Below are 18,808 nucleotides of genomic sequence, written 5' to 3' on the forward strand. Positions count from 1 at the left end.
TGAATTTATATACTAAAACTAAATAGGGGTAGCTAGGTGGTGCGGTGATTAGGACACTGGCCTTTAAGTCAGGAGGACCTGAGTTCAAATCTAGCTTCAGACACTTGACACTTAGTAGCCCAGTTGCTAAAGGCTGTTAGGATTATAGACCACTAACATTGTTAGATAACTCAAAATAATGTATCTGTGCCAATATAATTAATTTCTTAATGAATACCTCTAACCTTAACCTTATATCTACTTGAATTTTTTTTTCTGTGTTCTTAGAGTCTTTCTGTTCTCATTTGTATTATTTCTATGGAAAAGTTGAGTGTTCCTTGCTAATTAACTTTTGCCCATGGTGAAGATAGCCCATGGGATCTCTGGGTGGTTCAGTGGATAGAGTACTTGACCTGACCTGACCAGAATGAATTCAGATTTGGTTTTAGGCACTTACTAGTGATTCTGGGCAAGTCACTTAACTGCTGTCAGCCATAGTTTCCTCATCTGTGAAATGGGATAATAATACTCCTAGCTCTAAGCATTCTTGTAAGGATCAAATGAATGAACACTTGTAAAGCACATAATAAGCCCTATATACATGTTAGCTTTTATCATGATCATCATGATCATGATCATGATGATCATGATCATGATCATCATCATCATCGATCAATGTTTTCAGTCTCCTTCCAAATTATTCTTCTCTTGGCACTCTTTGATCTGACAACATTGGCCCTCTTGCTGTCCCTCAAATGTGACACTCCACCTTCTGTCTCTTTGTCTTCATTCTTGGAATGCTCTGCTTCATAGCTTCCCTGACTTTCAAGATTCACCCCAAATGCTGTCTTCTTGAGGAGGCCTTTCCTGGTCTCCCCAGCTGTTAGTGTCTTCTTTCAAGTTACCTTGCATTTACTCTGTATATATCTTGTAGGTACAAAGCTATTTACATGTGCACTCCTTGGTAGCATATGCTATTGTTGTGTTCCTTTGTTTCTCCAACACTTAGCATGTTGATAAATACTTGTTATTATACTGACAGTTTCTTTAAAATATTAGAGAACTCAGATAATAGATTATGATTAAACATCATTATCATCACATCATCATTATAAGTTAACATTAACATGATGCTTGCTATGTGCTAGGCACTGTGTTAACACTTTAAAATTATCTCATTTGATCCTCACAAGAACCCTGGGAGGTAGTGTGATTGTCGTCCTCATTTTATAGATGAGGAAACTGAAACAAACAATACTTAAATGTCTGAGGCCAAATTTGAATTCAGGTCTTTCTGACTTAAGGCTTGGTGTTCTATCTACTGTGCCACCTAACTGCTCCTAGATTGTAGAAAATCATAGATAATTCCATAATAGAGGGAAAAAAGTATCTCTATATTGGATTTCTGCTATAGTTTTTAATATGATGAATTTGGAAATTGCCATATTAAAAGAATAATGGTATTTGATTTAATTTGTACTCTCATTCTTTCAAAAGTTTCAAAAAATTGATAGACTTTATTTGTCCTTTCTCCATTGAAGCAACTATAGTCAATTATGGTGATAGTAAACAAATTGTCAGATTTGACATTTATGAAGTATGAACTCATTTTATCTGCCATGGTGTTGTTCCTTGCTTATCATGTCACTTTGATTTTAAATTGGTCCTATAGCTTAATGAATGTATGTATTAAAATTGCTTATATCTCCGTTTAAAAAATTAACCCAAGGCATTTTCTTTTTAATTTTCTCCTATATAGAGTGATCTACAAACTTTTGGCATCCACAAGTGAAGGGATCAGAGTACAGGCTCTCAAAGCATTGGGTTACCTTTTGAAACATCTGCCCCCAAAGTGAGTAGCTCTAAAAAGAATTTTTTATGTTAATTTTTATAAATTTCTTAATGTTACCTTAAAATTATTACTATCTCCCTTTTATGATTTTTAAATTAAATCATTTTCTTTCTTTCCCTTACTGTCTCTAAAAAAAATCATGTAACAGATAAGCATATTAAAGTAAAACAAATTCTGCAGTAACTCTCTCTAAATATTTGCATCTCATTCTGCATACTAGTCCATCCCCTCTCTATCATGGGCTGGATAGCATTCATATTAGGTCTGGAATCATGGTTCATCATTGCATTGATCAGAGTTGTAAAGTCTCTTACAGTTGCTGTTTTAATAATATTGATGTCAGATGGTATGAATTGTTCTGGTTCTTCTTACTTCATTCTGAATCAGTGTTTACAATTCTCGACAAATTTTTCTGAAACAACCTCTTCATTTATTTTCTCTTCAAAAATTTATTATTTATTTATTTTTAGTATCATTCCATTTTTAAATTTTGATTTTCGTATTCTCTCCTCCTCCCACACCTCCCATACCCACTGAGAAGGCGAGCACAGTATCAATTATACATGTGAAATCATAGAAAACATATTTCCACATTAGCCATATTAAAAAAAGAGCAGAGAGAAAATTTACTTCATTTTGCACTCAGTTTATCACTTCTATCTCTAAAGGTGGATAGAATTTTTTTCATCCTTTGGAATTGTCTTGGATCCTTGTATTGATCAGAGTAGCTAAGTCTTTCACAGTTGATCATCATTATGACATTGCTGTTACTGTATACAGTGATCTCCTTGTTCTTCTCACTTCACTTTGCATCAGTTCATATAGGTCTTGCCATGTTTTTTTTGAAATCACTCTCCTCATCATTTCTTATACTACAGCAGTACACCATAACAATATACCACAATTTAGTCAACTATTCCCTGATGGATGAGCATCCCCATATTTTCCAATTCTTTGTCACCACAAAAAGAACTGTTATACATATTTTTGTACGTATAGATCCTTTTTCTTTGATCTCTGTAGGGTACAGATCTAGTAGTAGTATTGTTAGGTTGAAGGGTATGCATGGTTTTATAGCTTCTTTGGGCATAATTCTAAATTGTTCTCCAAAATGATTAGACCATTTCTCAACTCCACTAACAATTTATTAGTGTACCTATTTTTCCTCATCCCCTCCAGCATTTGCCATTTCTGATAGGTGTGAGCTATTTTAATTAGCATTTAACTAATTATTGAATTATTAATAATTAAAAATTAATTTACTCTCACAGTTTTTTTAGTTTGCATTCTTTTAGTCTAATCATTAGTAATTTAGAGCATTTTTTCCACGTCTATAAATAACTTTGATTTCTTCTTCTGAAACTGCCTGTTTGTATTCTTTGACCATTTATCAATTGGGAAATGGATCTTTTTATAAATTTGACTCAGTTCCCATATATTTGAGAAATGAAGCCTTTGTCACAGAAACTTGATGTAAATTTTTTTGATATTCCTTTATTTTCTGTGGTGCCTTTTAGCAAAATGTAATTTCCCTAATGATTTCTTTTAATAAAGTTTCTTTTTTGCTTTTGTTTTATCTGAGATCATGATTATTACACCTGCCTTTTTTTATACTTCAGCTGAAGCTTAGCTCCATTCCTTTATTTTAACTCTTATGTGTATTTTTGTTTCAAGTGTATCTCTTGTAAACCACATACTGTTGGATTCTGGTTTTTAATCCGTCCTTTTACGAGTGAACTTATCCCATTCACATTTACATTTATATTTATGATTACTGTGTATTTCTCTCCATTCTGTTTTCTTCTGTTTATCCTTTTCTCTCTCCTTTATTTGTCCCTTCTCAAAAGAAAGAGGTTCAAGTATTGCCCACCATTCCCTCTGCCCCATTTTCCCCTCCACTATAAAAGATCTGCCTTGTGCACCTCCTTTATGTGAGAAAATTTCCTTCATTCTCCCAGTGCATCTCTTTTTTTCCTCACACTTTTTTGGGGGAGCAGGGGGATGGAGATCATGCCAACATAATTGACTTACATTCAAGCCTTCCATCATTGTAGACCACTTTTAACTGCCCTACTAAAGATAAAGTTCTTAGGAGTTACATGTATCATCCTTCCATATAGGAATGTAAACAGTATAACTTTACTAAATCCCTTATGATTACTTTTTCATGTTAACTTACTGATGCTTTTCTTGAGGCTTCTGTTTGAATGTTAAATTTTCATCAGGAATGCTTGAAAGTCCTCTATTTCATTAAATGACCATTCTTTTTCCCCATGAAGGATTATACTCACTTTTGGTTGCATTCCTAACTCCTTTGGCTTCTAGAATATTATATTCCAAGCACTCTGCTTCTTTAACATGGAAGTTGTTTAACCTTAATTAGGAAACTGAAGAAGTCAAAGTTCACAATGCATCTTCCCTTAAATGGAAGCTGTACCTCTAGCCCAGGTGAAATACAGAGAGTCTCTCACCTCAAAAAAAGTTGTAGTCATGTTACAATATAAAGTATTATAACATTAACGCAAGATGTTTTAATAATAAATGCGAGGGGACAAAACACACACACAAACACACATTGTTGTTCAGTTGTGTCCATCTTTTGTGACCCCATTTGCGGTTTTCTTGGCAAAGATGCTGGAATCATTCACCGTTTCCTTCTCCAGCTCATTTTAAAGATGAGGACCCTGAGGCAAACAGGATTTTGTGACTTGCCCAGGGTGACACAGCTAGTAAGTGGCTGAAGTCATATATGAACTTAAGTTTCCCTGACTTTAGGCTCTGCAATTTATACATGGTGCCACCTAGTTTCCCATATATATGTATATATGTACATGTATGTATGTGTAGAGGTGTGTATGCATGTATTTATTATATATACACACATTTTCATCTTTCTTTGATCTTCTTGCGTATAAGCCTTGTAATGATTTAGTTTGGGCAAAAGATAGGCATGGTTAAATAACTTTTATCCTTTCCAGAATGGCTAGACCAGTTCACAACTCTAGCAACAGTGCATTATTGTACTTCTTTTCCTATAGCCTCTTCAACATTTGTCATTTTCCGTTTTTTGTCGGCTTTGCCATTCTAATTGGCGTACCCAATGATTTTGATGATTATTCCTTTGTAATATAGTTTGACATCTGGCACTGCTAGGCCCCATTGGTTCCTACTTTTTTTTTTTCATTATTTCCCTTGAGATTCTTGACCTTTTCTCCCTCCAGATCATTTTCATAATTGTTTTTTCTAGTTCTACAGAGTGATCCTTTGATAGTTTGATTGGTATGGCACTCAATTAATTAAATTATCTTAGTATTGTTATTTTTTATATTGACTTGGTCTGTGTATGAGTAATTAGTTTTTCTGTAATAGTTTAGTTCTATCTTTATTTCAATAAATAGTATATTTTAGTATTCTAATACTTCCTGTGTGGATTTTGATAGACGCCTAAGTCTTTAGGCATTTTGCGATTATTTTAAATGAATTTCTATTTTTATTTTTTTCCTGTTTGGTTTTATTGGTTATATTTAGAAATGTTGATGATATATACGGATTTATTTTATGTACTCTAACTTTACAGAAATTATTATTTTAGTTTTTTTTAGTTGACTGCTTAGTATTATCATTTTATTATCTCCAAGAGTGATAATTCTGTTTTTTGCCTATGCTTATTTTTTCAGTTTCTTTTTCTTGTCTTACTGCTATAGGTAACATTTCTAGCATTATGTTAAAAGATAATGGTGATTTACCAAATTGTTCAGTTCCTGTGGAATAACAGATTTTACTCTAACTCTATTTTAAATTTTTTGTGTTTTTGTGTTTCAGATGTGTTTCTTGTAAGCCATGTATTGTTGTTATAAGATATACTGTTGTTTAATTTATTCTGTTGTCTTCCTCTATTTTATATGAGTGAATTCATCCTATTTATATTTAGTTGTCTGCATTCTCCTAGATATTATTCTCTGGTATTTTTTCTTCTCTTTACTTTTCACTTTCTTTTTTATTGAAGTTTCTTACCCTTTAGTTTATCTTTGAAGCCTCTCTTCAAAAGCCCTCCTTTCTAAATTCAGTGTTTTGGGTTTTTTTTTTTTTGCTTATAATTAATCTGTTCCTCTACCCTCTTTTATTCTCCCTTTTTCCTTCTTTCTGTTTCTCTTGCTTCCCTGTTGAGTTCAATATATTTCTACACCAAACTCTGTTTGTACTTGTGTATTTGTTCTTTTTGCTTTTATTTTTGTCCTTAGCACTGATCACAGTGCTTGATTGATATACAGTAAGAGCTTAATAAATACTTGTTGACTTGATGTGTGTTTGTGTTTTCTATCCTCTTTTCACCAGTTAAGAAGAAAGTGATGTTCAAGGGATTCCTGCTTTCATGTTTACCTAGACTTCTGCTTGTATACACTAATTATATTAGATCATAAGTTTCATCAATTTTCCTTCCCCTTTTTATTCCCTGTATATCCTTTTTCTTCTTCCCTTTTTTTTCTTTTAAGTGAACCAAAACCCAATAAAAATGACTTTCATTCTTATTTGACCTCTGTGATCATGCATGATATTATAGTTTACGTTATTTTTATGCTCATAGGGGATGCTTGTCCCCTCCTCATCAGAATACACAAGTTTCATTCTTATAAAGCCTTTTCGGATTGCTCACCTTTATTTACCTTTTTATGTTTCTTTTTATTCCTGTATTTTCATTTCAAGTTTTTATTCAGCTCTGGCATTTTCTTCAAGAATGCACAGAAATCCTCAGTTTCATTAAAAGCTCATTTTCTCTCTGTAGGGTTATATTCAGTTTTGCTGGCTCAGTTATTTTTGGTTGTAAGCCTATGGCGTTTTTCTTTTACAATTTCATGTACCATTATCTGTGCTCTTTTATGATTATACCTGTTAAATCTTACATGAGCTTGACCATGATTCCTGTACTCAAACTCTTTCTAGATGCTTATGATATTTTTTCCTTCGATCTTGAAAATCTTGATTTTGGCCATGATATTCCTGGAAGTTTTCATTTTGATGTTTCTTTTTGGAGATGACTGGTAAATTTTGTTTTCATTTTGCTCTCTGGTTTAAGAGTTCTGGGCCGCTTTCTTCTGTGATTTCTTGAAATATGATGTCTATCCTCTTTCTTTGGTCATGGCTTTCACCTAGTCTAATGATTCTTAGATTTTCACTCCTTTATCTATTTTCTAGGTCAGTTGTTTTTGATGTGAGATACCTTAAGCTATTTAATATATTTTCAGTCATTCAAATTTGTTTCAATGTTTTTTCTTGGCTAATAGAATTGTTAATTTGTATTTGATCCATTCTAATTTTCAAGGATTGTGTTACTTGAGTTAAAGTTTTATGCTTCTTGTACCAAGCTGTTGATTCTCTTCCAATTTTTTTCTTCCATACCTCTTATTTTTTTCCAATTCTTTTGCATTATTTCTTTTAGGAATTCTAATTAATCTTATGGGTAAGCTGTGTTTTCTTTTGAGGCTTTGCTAGTAAGTGTTTTGTAGTTATTCTTTTGAATTTATGTCTTGGATATTCCTGAGATCATAATAGCCTTTTGATCTTAAAAACTTACCTGTTTTTGGCATTTCAGTGTCTTGGCTGGCGCACTACTCCTCAGCTACAGGTTACATCTTACATTTTCTTTCTTCTCAGGATCAGGATTAGAGGAAACACCCTGAAGTTAGCCCTTAGGCCAGAGTTTGAGATTCCTTTCTTCCAGGTTCCAGGATTGGAATGATAGAACTATGACCTCTAGACCCTATAGATGAGTTATGGAGTAGCTGGAGGAGTAGCTGGGCACTGTTTCCTCCTATTCAGTAATGTTAGTTTGTCCCCTCACCTTTATTATTAAAATATTTTATGTTAATATTATACTTTATACTATAACACGACTCTTTGTCTCTCCCTCTGTCCCCCCAAAACATATACATGTGTATACATATGTATACACGTATATACACACATATACATACACACACATGAGTACTGACCCTAATTAGGAAACTGAGGAAGTCAAAGCTCATATACATCTATCACCTAGCCCAGGTGAAATAGAGAGTCCATAATTTTGTCTGGGCTAGAAGTATACAGTCACTTGAGGATAGATGCCATGTAAGCTTTGACTTTGACTTCCTCAGTTTCCTAATTAGGGCCCATTCTTTCCTAATTAGGCAGCCTTATAGGAGCCATACACCACTTCCTCTACTTATTGGATCTGATCATATTGAAGTTAGACCAACAATTGGCTTAGCTCACTGCATCTCAGAACTCCCTAGATCAAGTTTTCAACCTGCCTCAGCCTTCCCAAGAACAGAAATTCAGGAATGCCCTGCCACTCTTGGTAGCTACATAGTTTTTAATCAACCTTTAATAGCAACTTATGACTTTAAAGTTATTATTATTATTTAGCCATATTGTGTTCACTATAAAAATTGAGGAGATAAGCTGTATTGTATAAATGAAGCAGTTGGTTCATCACAGATTATACATGTTGGGCTAGAAGGCATCTTAGTTCAACCACTTCATTTTCAAAAAGAGGGAGCTAATGCTATGAGAGGTTCATTGACTGTCCAAGATCACAGATTTTAATGAAAGCTAGGATTTATTTTCAGATCTTGTGACACTGTCCCCTATGTCATGTAGACTTTTCTGTTAGAGGGCTTAATAGTCCAGTATGTGGATGTTGTAATAAGAATAGCTCGTTTATGTAGCACCTGAAAGTCTACAAAGTCACTGCACATAACCAAAGTGACAAAATAATACCTCTTGTCATCCAAACAGAATACAATCAGGAAATTACCATGTCATCTTGACTTACTTTTGTTTTACAATCTAATCTTCGTAGGGCCCAGCACAGTGATGTATAGTCATTAGTAAATGTTTGATTTGTTCCGCACTGTGGAGAATTTTAACTGAAGTCTTTGCTGTTCTAAATCTACATCATTTATAAATTTGCCTTGGTAATTATGGAACAGTTGAATTTAACCAAGTTTGTGTTTATGAGCTCATTAGCTTTGTATTCCTCCTTTTGAGTTTATGTCTTGGATATTCCAGGTGTCATAACAGATGATAATGAGAAAAGTGAATTAGTGCCTTTTTCATTTTGACTTGTAAAAACTTTTGGGCCTAATTCTTTTTATATTCATACCTTTCACTTATAGCAATATTAGATATGCAGTGATTTTTCTGTCTCTAATTGTAGAAGAAAAGCTGAAGTCATGCTTGGACATGGATTGTTTTCATTGCTGGCTGAAAGACTGATGCTTCAAACAAGTGTTATCACCATGACCACATACAATGTTCTTTTTGAGGTACAAACACAGAATTCAGTGGTTTGGATATTTTAAACAATTTCATGTTGACAGAAAATCATCAACAAAACTGGAATGAAAAAATTTAGAGATAAGCACATATAAAAGAGATTCAGACAAACCTGTTGAAATTGTCATCTGTTAATGGTTGCATATTATTTAAAATTCATTTTTTAATTGAAAGCATTTCTGCCTTTTATTGTATTAATCAGGATTCTAATGATGTCCCAGAAAAATTAATTTAAAAGATTTTGGGATTCTCTGAGTATTTAAATAACATTGAAAGGTTTTTTTTTTTTTAAAAGTAAGGCCTATTTGATAATTTACACAAAATATTTTCCAATAATGTAAATACTTAACAGCCTTACATTTTATGATGTTCTTGAAAATTTAATAAGTTAAATTACAGTATTGGAATATCATAATGCTAACATATTGCTGTTTTCTCACTGTTTTAGATTTTGATAGAACAGATTTGCACTCAGGTAATACACAAACAGCATCCAGATCCGGATTCATCAGTGAAGATACAAAACCCTCGTAAGCATTTTGTGTGTATTTCAAGTAACTGGAATGAGTTTTTCCTTTTTTGAGTGTGGTTCTATGATTTCATCCCTGTGGCGAGTCCCTTCACTGATACTGATCAGCATCTCTCCTGGTACTTAAAGCTTTAGAATGGTGCTTGAGGCCTCAAGAGGTTAAGTAACTAGACAGTAGTCACACAGCTTGTAGATATCAGAGATTGGGCTTGAACCCAGGTTGTCCTTATTCTGGCTGACTTTTTATTTACTATGAAAGGCTGCCTTTTATCTTTTTTAAAATCACTTTATGCAGTGTCAGTAGGTAAGGTTGAATTTTATTGAAAATGGACCTTTTCAATGATTGTTTCAGTAAGAGCTTAGATATAATGTAAGTTATATAAAGAGAAAACTTATATCCTTTAATTGTTAACATTATTCATATTTTATTTTACATATAACTTGGCATCGATCTCAAATTATATGCAAAGTTTATAACCCTTTTTAAGAATTTTGTGTGCAGATTCTTGATTTATTATATGGTTAGATGTCTAACAAAATTCTGTTTTCATTCTTTAAATATATCGGCCTAAGTTTTGTGTGTTATGTAAATACTTTCACTTTAAATTATTGTCAAAGGAAGAATACCAAATTTGGAATGGAAAAGTATCTACCCTCTTCCTTGTTTAAGAGACTCTTGATTGACTATTTACAATTCTTAGGCAGTTGTACAAAATACAGCTTTCTCTTCCTTTATTTTATGTGGTATCTTACATGTAATTAGTTTGGTACTGCCGTTAAATTATACTGTGTTTTTCTTTAAGGTCAATTTTAGTATAATATTAAATAATTTATATAGCTCTGAAGTTTTATTCTCCCTAGTCATAAGTTAAAGGTGATATTATCTTTGAATTGAGAGGAAAGGGGGAAAAAACTCTGAAATTATTTGAATATATGCATTCATTTTATAGAGTTAAGCATTGATACAAAAAAAAATCTGTTTTGAAACTTTAAAAAGTATATTCTCCTCCTTAAGCTTTAGAAGACTGTAACTTGAAAAAAACTAGAACATATAATAAAGAAGAAATTACAATATATAAATATTTAGGAGACTGCATTACAAATACTACAACTCTATTACTTTAAATTTTCTTTTTTTCTTTTATGAAGAATCTCATTATTATGGGAATCTTATTATTATTACTTAATAGTCTCTTAAACATTTAGTGAGAAGATGACTTCTTTATATAATTTTTGAGTTTATAAGAGGGCAAAAAACTTTGACTTTTGGAATACTTAATATGTTTCTATTTAATTTTGAATTTGAAACTTCTGATTTCTTTTTGGTATGTTAACGGCATTTTTCTAAGCTGAGGTCAGAAAATGTTATCAGCCTAACACAAAGGATTTTATAGTATCACAGTAGAATTGAGTGTGTGTGTGCGTATGTGTATGTTTAAATGGGTGGATGGATTTTAATTTCCTTTGGGATTTTGTTTCAAACTTTACTTATTCAGTTATAAAAGAGAAACCTGACAGATTTTTAAAACTTATAATGATAATGAAAAGAGTATGTTAGTAGGAATCAGATAATTTTATACTGGGTGAAGGTAAATAAGGTTTTTGCACTTCTCTTTGTTTGCTTGAATGCTGGTATGGGCAAGTTGGCTCTAGTTTTAATGTTTATTTTAGAGTCTAATGCATCCATCCATATTATTTAAAAGTTCCCCAACTTAATCCTGAAAGGGTCATATAAATTGAAAAGTTTGTTTTAGATTTAATTAACATTTATATGTGACATAGGTTTTGGGAATCGTCGAAATGTTTATTATCACTTAAATTCAAATGGACCTTAAATAATTTTAGTTCAGATTTTCAAAGCTTCACTTATATATAAGTTCCTGAAAGTTCAGGGAAGAAAAAATGGATAATTTCTTGTAATTGGTGCTAGCTTTTAAAAGAAGTAAGTAGTCATATCTAAGATTGTGATTAGTATAATTTATTTCAGGGAAACAATTAATGTGAGATTACAAACAAAATAGTTCTTCCTCCCTGCCTTTTTTTTTTTTGTTGAATTTTTGGTTTTTACTTATTTATAAACTGTCTTGCAGAGGTACTAAAAGTAATTGCGACTCTGCTGCGAAATTCTCCCCAGTGTCCAGAGAGCATGGAGGTTCGAAGAGCCTTTCTTTCTGACATGATTAAACTTTTTAATAACAGCAGAGAAAACCGAAGGTAAGCAGAAATAAACAATTTGCTTACAGTAGTAAAATGAATTACAGTAACTTTCTGTGAGACTAATCTAGCAAGAAAAATGTTGGTTAAAATAATAGTGAATATGTTTCATTAATGATTTTCAAATTATATTGGAAACCACTAAATGAGAGTATTTAATGCTAAGCTAGTAATTGTTTTGGATGCATGTTCACTGAAGGTCTTTTATTTTAGAATCATTTTAATTTTTTTATGATTTCCTTTAAAGTAAACAGTAATTCAGTGCATTCTCACAATTTTTAGGAGCTTGCTGCAGTGCTCTGTGTGGCAAGAATGGATGCTTTCACTTTGCTATTTTAATCCCAAGAATTCAGAGGAGCAGAAGATAACAGAGATGGTATATGCTATTTTCAGAATTCTGCTTTACCATGCAGTCAAATATGAGTGGGGTGGCTGGCGTGTATGGGTGGACACCCTGTCAATCACACATTCAAAGGTGAGTTTCTTTTGTAGGAATTATTTTTTAGCATTTTAAATGTCTGTCACTTAAGGTTTTACCATATTTTTGATAAAAGAAATTTAAGATATAAGGGGAAAATCTTATCTCTTATAAGGATCTTCTTTTTGTGAAATGTTTAACTAGAGCAGTCATTAAGTCTATTTTCCTAATCATGTTAAATTAATGTATTAGACCAGGTCAGTTTAAACTTCAAATAACAAGTGTTTGAATCTGGTTTTATTAAAATAAAAAGAAATTAATCTCATGTAGTCCCAATTTGAAGAATTGCTTGCCTTTCATCTGTCTTAATAATGGAATAGGATTTCACAGGAGTATAGGAAATGTTTTTTCCTTTCTTTGATGAATATTTTCCATTCTTTTTTTTTTTTTTTTGGTGGCATGAAGCTTTTGAACACAAGGTGGCACACCTCATCTATTCAAACATTTTATAAAAAGAAACCCTTCTAGTTCAAGCCTAGCAGCAGAATACACAATGCCTCTGGCTGTTTTTGTAGTATCACAGGATCTTAGATTTAAAGGTAGAGAAGACCTTAGAGATCATCTACTTCAAATGAGAGGTCATTTTATTAGCTGAAACTTAGGGAAGAGAGATGAGTTGCCTAAGGTGCCACTGGTATTAAGTGGTAGAGAGAGGATTTAAATCTAGCTCCTCTGAATCTGAATTCAGGGCTCTTTTCACTTAATCACATTCCCTTTTTTGTTCATTCTGTGGTTAGAGACAAAAATTGGAGTGACTGGATAAGAAGTAATCATTAAATTAAGTAAAATACCAGTGTTATGTCCTTTTAAAGTTTAGACAATGTTAGAAGATTGCACATTCATAATTTTTAAGCTTCATACTACTGTCTTTTTACATTCTTGATTCTAGTACAAGGAATGTGTTAGAAATTATAGGTCTTGTAAATTTTATTTGTTTTATTACTCTGGATGTTACTCTGGAGTTCCCTGCCATCCCAGTCCCCCAATCATTTAGGAAATGGGTTTCCTAAGTAGGAAGTATTCCTTCAGCATGCATAGTAACTGTTACTCCTTCTCTTTGTTCCTACATTGGAAGGAAGTAAACTGTGATAAATGTTTGTAAGGACAGTCTAAATGAGAAGAGTCACCTTAGTAGGCCTACTCATAAATGTAATGCTATGTCTGATGACAGCTGGAGTAGTTTTATTTTGTTTAATGAAAAAAATGATCTTTTGTATTCTTTCTTTTCCCAATCTATTTAAAAACTAGAATAGAATGTAGAAGAGCTTTAACGAAAAGACAGTGCTAGTTTTTAATTTGTTTACAAAGGCAATAAATATAGTTTCTTGTCTGTCCACGTCCCTTCTTCCTGTAGTTTGATTGCGGTCCTCTCAATTTCACATCACCAATTGATGAATTCATTGTTTAACCCTCCAATTGTGGCCCACTTGTGTCCTGAAAGGAGTCCCTTTCCTTGCCAAGGTTAACCTCTATTTTTTTGTACTCTTGATCTTGCTTACTCTTGTTTCTCTTAGGAGAGTGTTCCCTCAATCATGCCCTATCTTTTAATCTTTCTTTTATTCACTGGCTCCTTCCTTGCTTCCAAGAAACATGCCCAAACATCTTCTGGCTTTACAAAATATTTGTTTGATCTTGTCATCTCTTCAGCTCCTCAGGTAGCCGTCATATTTGCTCTTCACATTAACTGCCCACCTTCTAGAAAAAGCTACCTATCCACTTGACCTCAATCCTCACATCTCATTAATTTCTCAGCTCCTTGCCATTTGGGTTCCATTTCACCCCTGGACAGAAACTATATTCCTCAAGGTCACCAGCAGTGATTGGTAAGCCCGTCTGCTGGTGTCTACACCACTTTAAAGTAGTATCTCTTTCAAACTAGGTTGAATTTTCCATTGACCTATTGCAGTTGGCAAGGATCCCTTTGAATCCTTCCTGTCCTGAATCACCCTTTGTACTGAGAAATATGCAGGAGACATAGTTCTGTTTCTGTTTGCTGCAGTGATAAGTGTTATTGTTAGGTATTCTTGGAGTAGTTATGGGCTAAGAAGAATGTTAGATTCAACCAGATCCCCTAACTCCAACGTGAGTGTGCAGAGTGCACCTAGTCAGGGTCACCCTACAGAGAGGTCATAATGACTGCCCCTTTCACTATCTGGTCCTTCCTGCAACATTAAGTTTGCCTCATTAGTGTAACTGAACCTGGGCCTGTACTCCTTTGTTGATCAATAGTTCTCTCTCTACCCCTGTTTTGATGGGACTGAGTTGGTATTAGTTCTTATCTATGCCTAATCCTTTTGATTAACAATTGGGAAAGAGTGGACCTCCCTGACACCATTTTAGACCCTATTTAAGTTCCCCAATATGGCCAAAGGTTTGTTGCCAGTCTCCATGAGAGCATTACCCATTCTAATGGCACTTTTTTATCCTCTCAGAGCTGTTTCTAGTAATTGTCCTGAATAAAACTGCTTGTTTTACTCACTTTCCATCTCTGTGGTTCTTGTTGCTTCGTAAGTGCCTCACAGGAATTCCCTTTGACATGCCAGACTTCTGGCTCTGTGTGCCCACCTCCTAACTCCTTAAGTAGAGCTAATGGGGCTTGGACAATGGAGTATCCCTGAACAAATGCTATGTATTGTAATGCCTAAGGGTGAAGGTTGGTTTTTTGTTCCTTCATTTGTTTGGGTAGTGGGTGAGAAGGTATTCTTTGTCACCTACAGGGACATTTAGCTTTTAGGAAACCCTAGCAATGTTTTACATCTTTAAAATTTCAGAAATCTTGAATTTCATTTCAACTTTTCCATACCTTAATAGGGAGTTTCACAAATTGCTGTGTCCTCCCCCACCTCCACTCCTCCTCATTCGTCACTCTGTGATTGACCCTATTTTGATTAGGATACCTAGCTAGGTGTGTCTCTGTAATTGGAGTCTTTCCAATTTGATAGACTTTGCCATAATTTATACTCTGCTGATACAGCTTTTGAGATCCCAGAGTCCTCTCCATGCCTCATAGAGAAATTGGAAGACTGTGGTTTGATATGATATGTGTTTATGTGCTAGCCATTGGAAATACAGAGACAAAAACAAAGTAATGTCAGCCTTCAAGGAAGTTTTTTATTGGGAGACAACATCTATTCAAATAAAGTAGTGCAAAATGTACATAAAATATGTTTGTTGGTGGGGTTAGCACTAATCTCTATGAAGGGCATTGTGTAGGAGGTAGCACTTGAGATATGCCTTAAGAGAGCTAGAGAATCCGAGACGTGAAGGTGACAGAGGAGAGGACTTAAAACCCAGGCATGGAAGTGGGACATGAAATATCTTACAACAGGGATGGCATATTGACTGGCTGGGCTAGACTATGGGAATAATACACAATCAGTCTGGAAAGTTAGGTTGGAGTCGGATTGTGAAGAATTTAAATACCAAAAAAAAAGAGGTTTGTATATACAGGGTGCTCCTAAAGTCTGGACACATAGGCAATTGACAGCGATGGGGAGTTATTGCATCCAGTTCACGTGAATCTTGCAAAGCACATCAACTTTTGCATCACAAATGATGGAAATCATATTGGAGATGTTATTTGTTAATATTCCAGTTAAATAAAAATTTCCATTTCTTGAAAGTATGCTTTTTTGCCTATGTGTCCAGACTTTAGGAACACCCTGTATAACAATATATATGTGACATCTTCCCCCAAATGTGAATCTTTAGTCTGCAAAGTCATCCTGAAAAGGGATATTATTAAATTTATAAAACCATGAAAAAGTAAAAAGACTAAATAATTCAACTAGTTCCGTGGTATTAAAAATACAAGTTTGAATCTCTTTGAGTTTCATTGTAGGAGGAGGATATCCTAATTGTTATACTGCCAAGAAATTTAGGCAGAAACAGTATCCTTTTCATCCTTTTAGTCACAGATGAATTCTTTTTGCTATTTCTCATATCCATCCTTATTTTTTTCTGTGCCCATTGCTAAAATGCTAGTCCAAATTCTTGTTAACTTGAATCTTTGCAATAGCCTTCTAACTGGTCTTTTTGTTTTCCCAATCTAATCCGGCCACTTATTGCTTGTTAGATAAAAAGCAAAACCAAAAACATTTTGTCTTTTTGGGAAGCCTTGATTGGCTTGAGTATCAGCTACAGGATGAATTCTGTACTCAGCATGGCATTTAAAGTTTTTCACAAATCTGTCCCCAAACCTACCAATATAACTTTAACTTCCATGATCTCTGTTTGTGAACTGTGTCTGATACCCAGGAGTGAGGTTTGGCAATATGCTGTAACTCTTCTATCCTTTTTCTTTGCCTCATTCCTACAAATCCTTCAAGTCCCCTACTAAATACTTTACTACAGCCTTCTTTCACTGTCTAGAGTGTGTTAAGCACCTTAGTCTATCAACTTTGGACTTAGAGGTACCTTATTTGGCACTTAATCATACATCGATCTGTTACTTCTTGAGTGTTGTCTTGTTTTGTTAATTAATATTTAAAAAACTTTTCATGTGTCTGTGCTTTGTCCTCATAATTACTTTGAGGGTAGCCATGGTATATTATGTTCCTCATATCCATATCCAATGGAAGAGTACTGAGCAGGTGGTAGATTCTGAGGAAGTATTTGTTGAAAGAATAAATGAATTCAAAGAGCCAAATAGTTATTTTTTCACTCTCTTTGGTATATGGCAGTGCTTCTGTCTGAGATATTTTGCCTTATCTTGATTGTGGAATTGAAGTTGTATGTATTATTAGTAGGAGTTAGAAGGAAGTAACTATAAACCTGTTCTTTTGAATAGCTTTGCTATGTATGGTTTTCATTCTTGGGTAATTGTCATGATCACAATACCTTTTTCTTTTTCTGATATAAGCATTTTCAGATTGAAGATGCTTCTAGAACACATGGGAACAAAGGGGTGACTTTTTTTTCTCCCTAGGGCCTTGAAGTAAATATTAATGTAATTTTTTAAAATCACAATTTCTTCTTGAGTGAATAAAAAAAGAAACATTATTACACAGCTAAGAATCTTATAAAATTTTAGAGCTACATATATGGTAAAATTGGAATAAAAGAATATAAAGCTAGTTTTCTTTTTTTTTCTGGAGACATGAGCATGGTTAAGTAAGGGAATATTTGAATAATTGAAAAGGAAGAAAAAAATGTGCAAAGTTGGAGACTTATGCTTAGTTATTTGAATTTAAACTTATCCAGTATTTCAGGCTCCCACTATGTTCTTAGTTAACCTGAAATAACATTTAAATTATGTATACTAAAGTACATTTTTTCTAGTTTATATTTAATTTTATCCCAGGTACTTATAGCACTAAACTACTCATTAATTTGAAATGAAAACAATTCCTTTAAGTGAAGACATAATGTGCCACAAACAAAAAAAAAAACAAACAATTTTTTTTACTTTTATAAACCCTACAAAAGAGGATTTAACAATACTTGTAAGAAGGTTAGGTAAAATGAAATAACTGATGGTATAATTAATTCTAGTTTGTTACCTAAGTGGAAAGTAAATGATTGCTTTTTCTTGTATATTGTAACATAACATCCAAGGTACTTTGATTACTTGGAGGGAAAAAAGAAAAGTATTCAATTTGAATCATGTGCATTTTCCCTTCTTTGCCTTTCAATGTGCTTCTTTCAATTCTCATGTATTTAAAAAGAAGTATTCTTCTTGGGCCAATGTATATGGTTTAATTTGAATGCTGTTACAAATTTAACAACTTTGAACTGTATCACATTAGTGATTAGATATTTTTGCTACATTAAAAATATAAACTATGTACTTTAAGGCTTTATATAAGAACATTAATTTATTGGACATATAACAAAACATGCATGCAGAATTAGATGAATAATTTGTTGTATGAGGTTTAGATGCTAAATGAGTAATTGGACCCCAGTTTTTTTTTTTACTATGAATATAAGCATTTTAAAGTCTTTTTTTTTATACTCCCATATATAATTGTATGGGATTGATACTTATTTTTTTCCTTTTTGCAGCCATTTTGTATCCCAATACAACTAATTTATAACACAGTTCTTTGGTGTATAAAGAACTAGTGTTGTAGAATTGGATAGCTTTTGCAGAGCTACACATCAAGATACATGCAGCTGCTATAAAAAGCCAAAGAAACTCAATTGCAATTTTATTGTCCAGTTTGATAGATTTCCTGCCACCTTTGTAGCAGGAAAGCTGTTTGTCACTGTAACCCTCTCCTCCAACAGCTGCACTACTCTTTATAAGTAGTAATAGGGCTTTTCTAACATAAATGTACTACATTAGTTACTTTGGTCTTAAGGCTTAAAAGGTCCACATATTAAAGTGTAACTTTTACAAATCTGATTTTTAACATCTTGCCAGCTATATTGTTTTCCCATTGTTTTCATGTCCCAAGTTGGATAGTTATCAAGGTAATGTTTTTTTGTGTTA

The 18,808-nt window shown here is 33.3% G+C and overlaps 1 protein-coding gene across 1 annotated transcript in view; it reads left to right on the forward strand.

Annotated features, from left to right (window-relative positions):
* LRBA (LPS responsive beige-like anchor protein) overlaps window positions 1-18,808 on the forward strand; it is an 820,489-nt gene that overhangs the window by 143,480 nt on the left and 658,201 nt on the right. Inside the window, exons 17-21 of the mRNA XM_036763368.1 lie at window positions 1,739-1,831; window positions 9,033-9,141; window positions 9,600-9,681; window positions 11,771-11,894; window positions 12,177-12,369. Coding sequence (XP_036619263.1) covers window positions 1,739-1,831; window positions 9,033-9,141; window positions 9,600-9,681; window positions 11,771-11,894; window positions 12,177-12,369 — 601 coding nt within the window. The remainder of the gene's footprint in view (window positions 1-1,738; window positions 1,832-9,032; window positions 9,142-9,599; window positions 9,682-11,770; window positions 11,895-12,176; window positions 12,370-18,808) is intronic.

This window comes from Trichosurus vulpecula, chromosome 6, assembly GCF_011100635.1.
Source record: "Trichosurus vulpecula isolate mTriVul1 chromosome 6, mTriVul1.pri, whole genome shotgun sequence".
Classification (NCBI taxonomy): Eukaryota; Metazoa; Chordata; class Mammalia; order Diprotodontia; family Phalangeridae; genus Trichosurus; species Trichosurus vulpecula.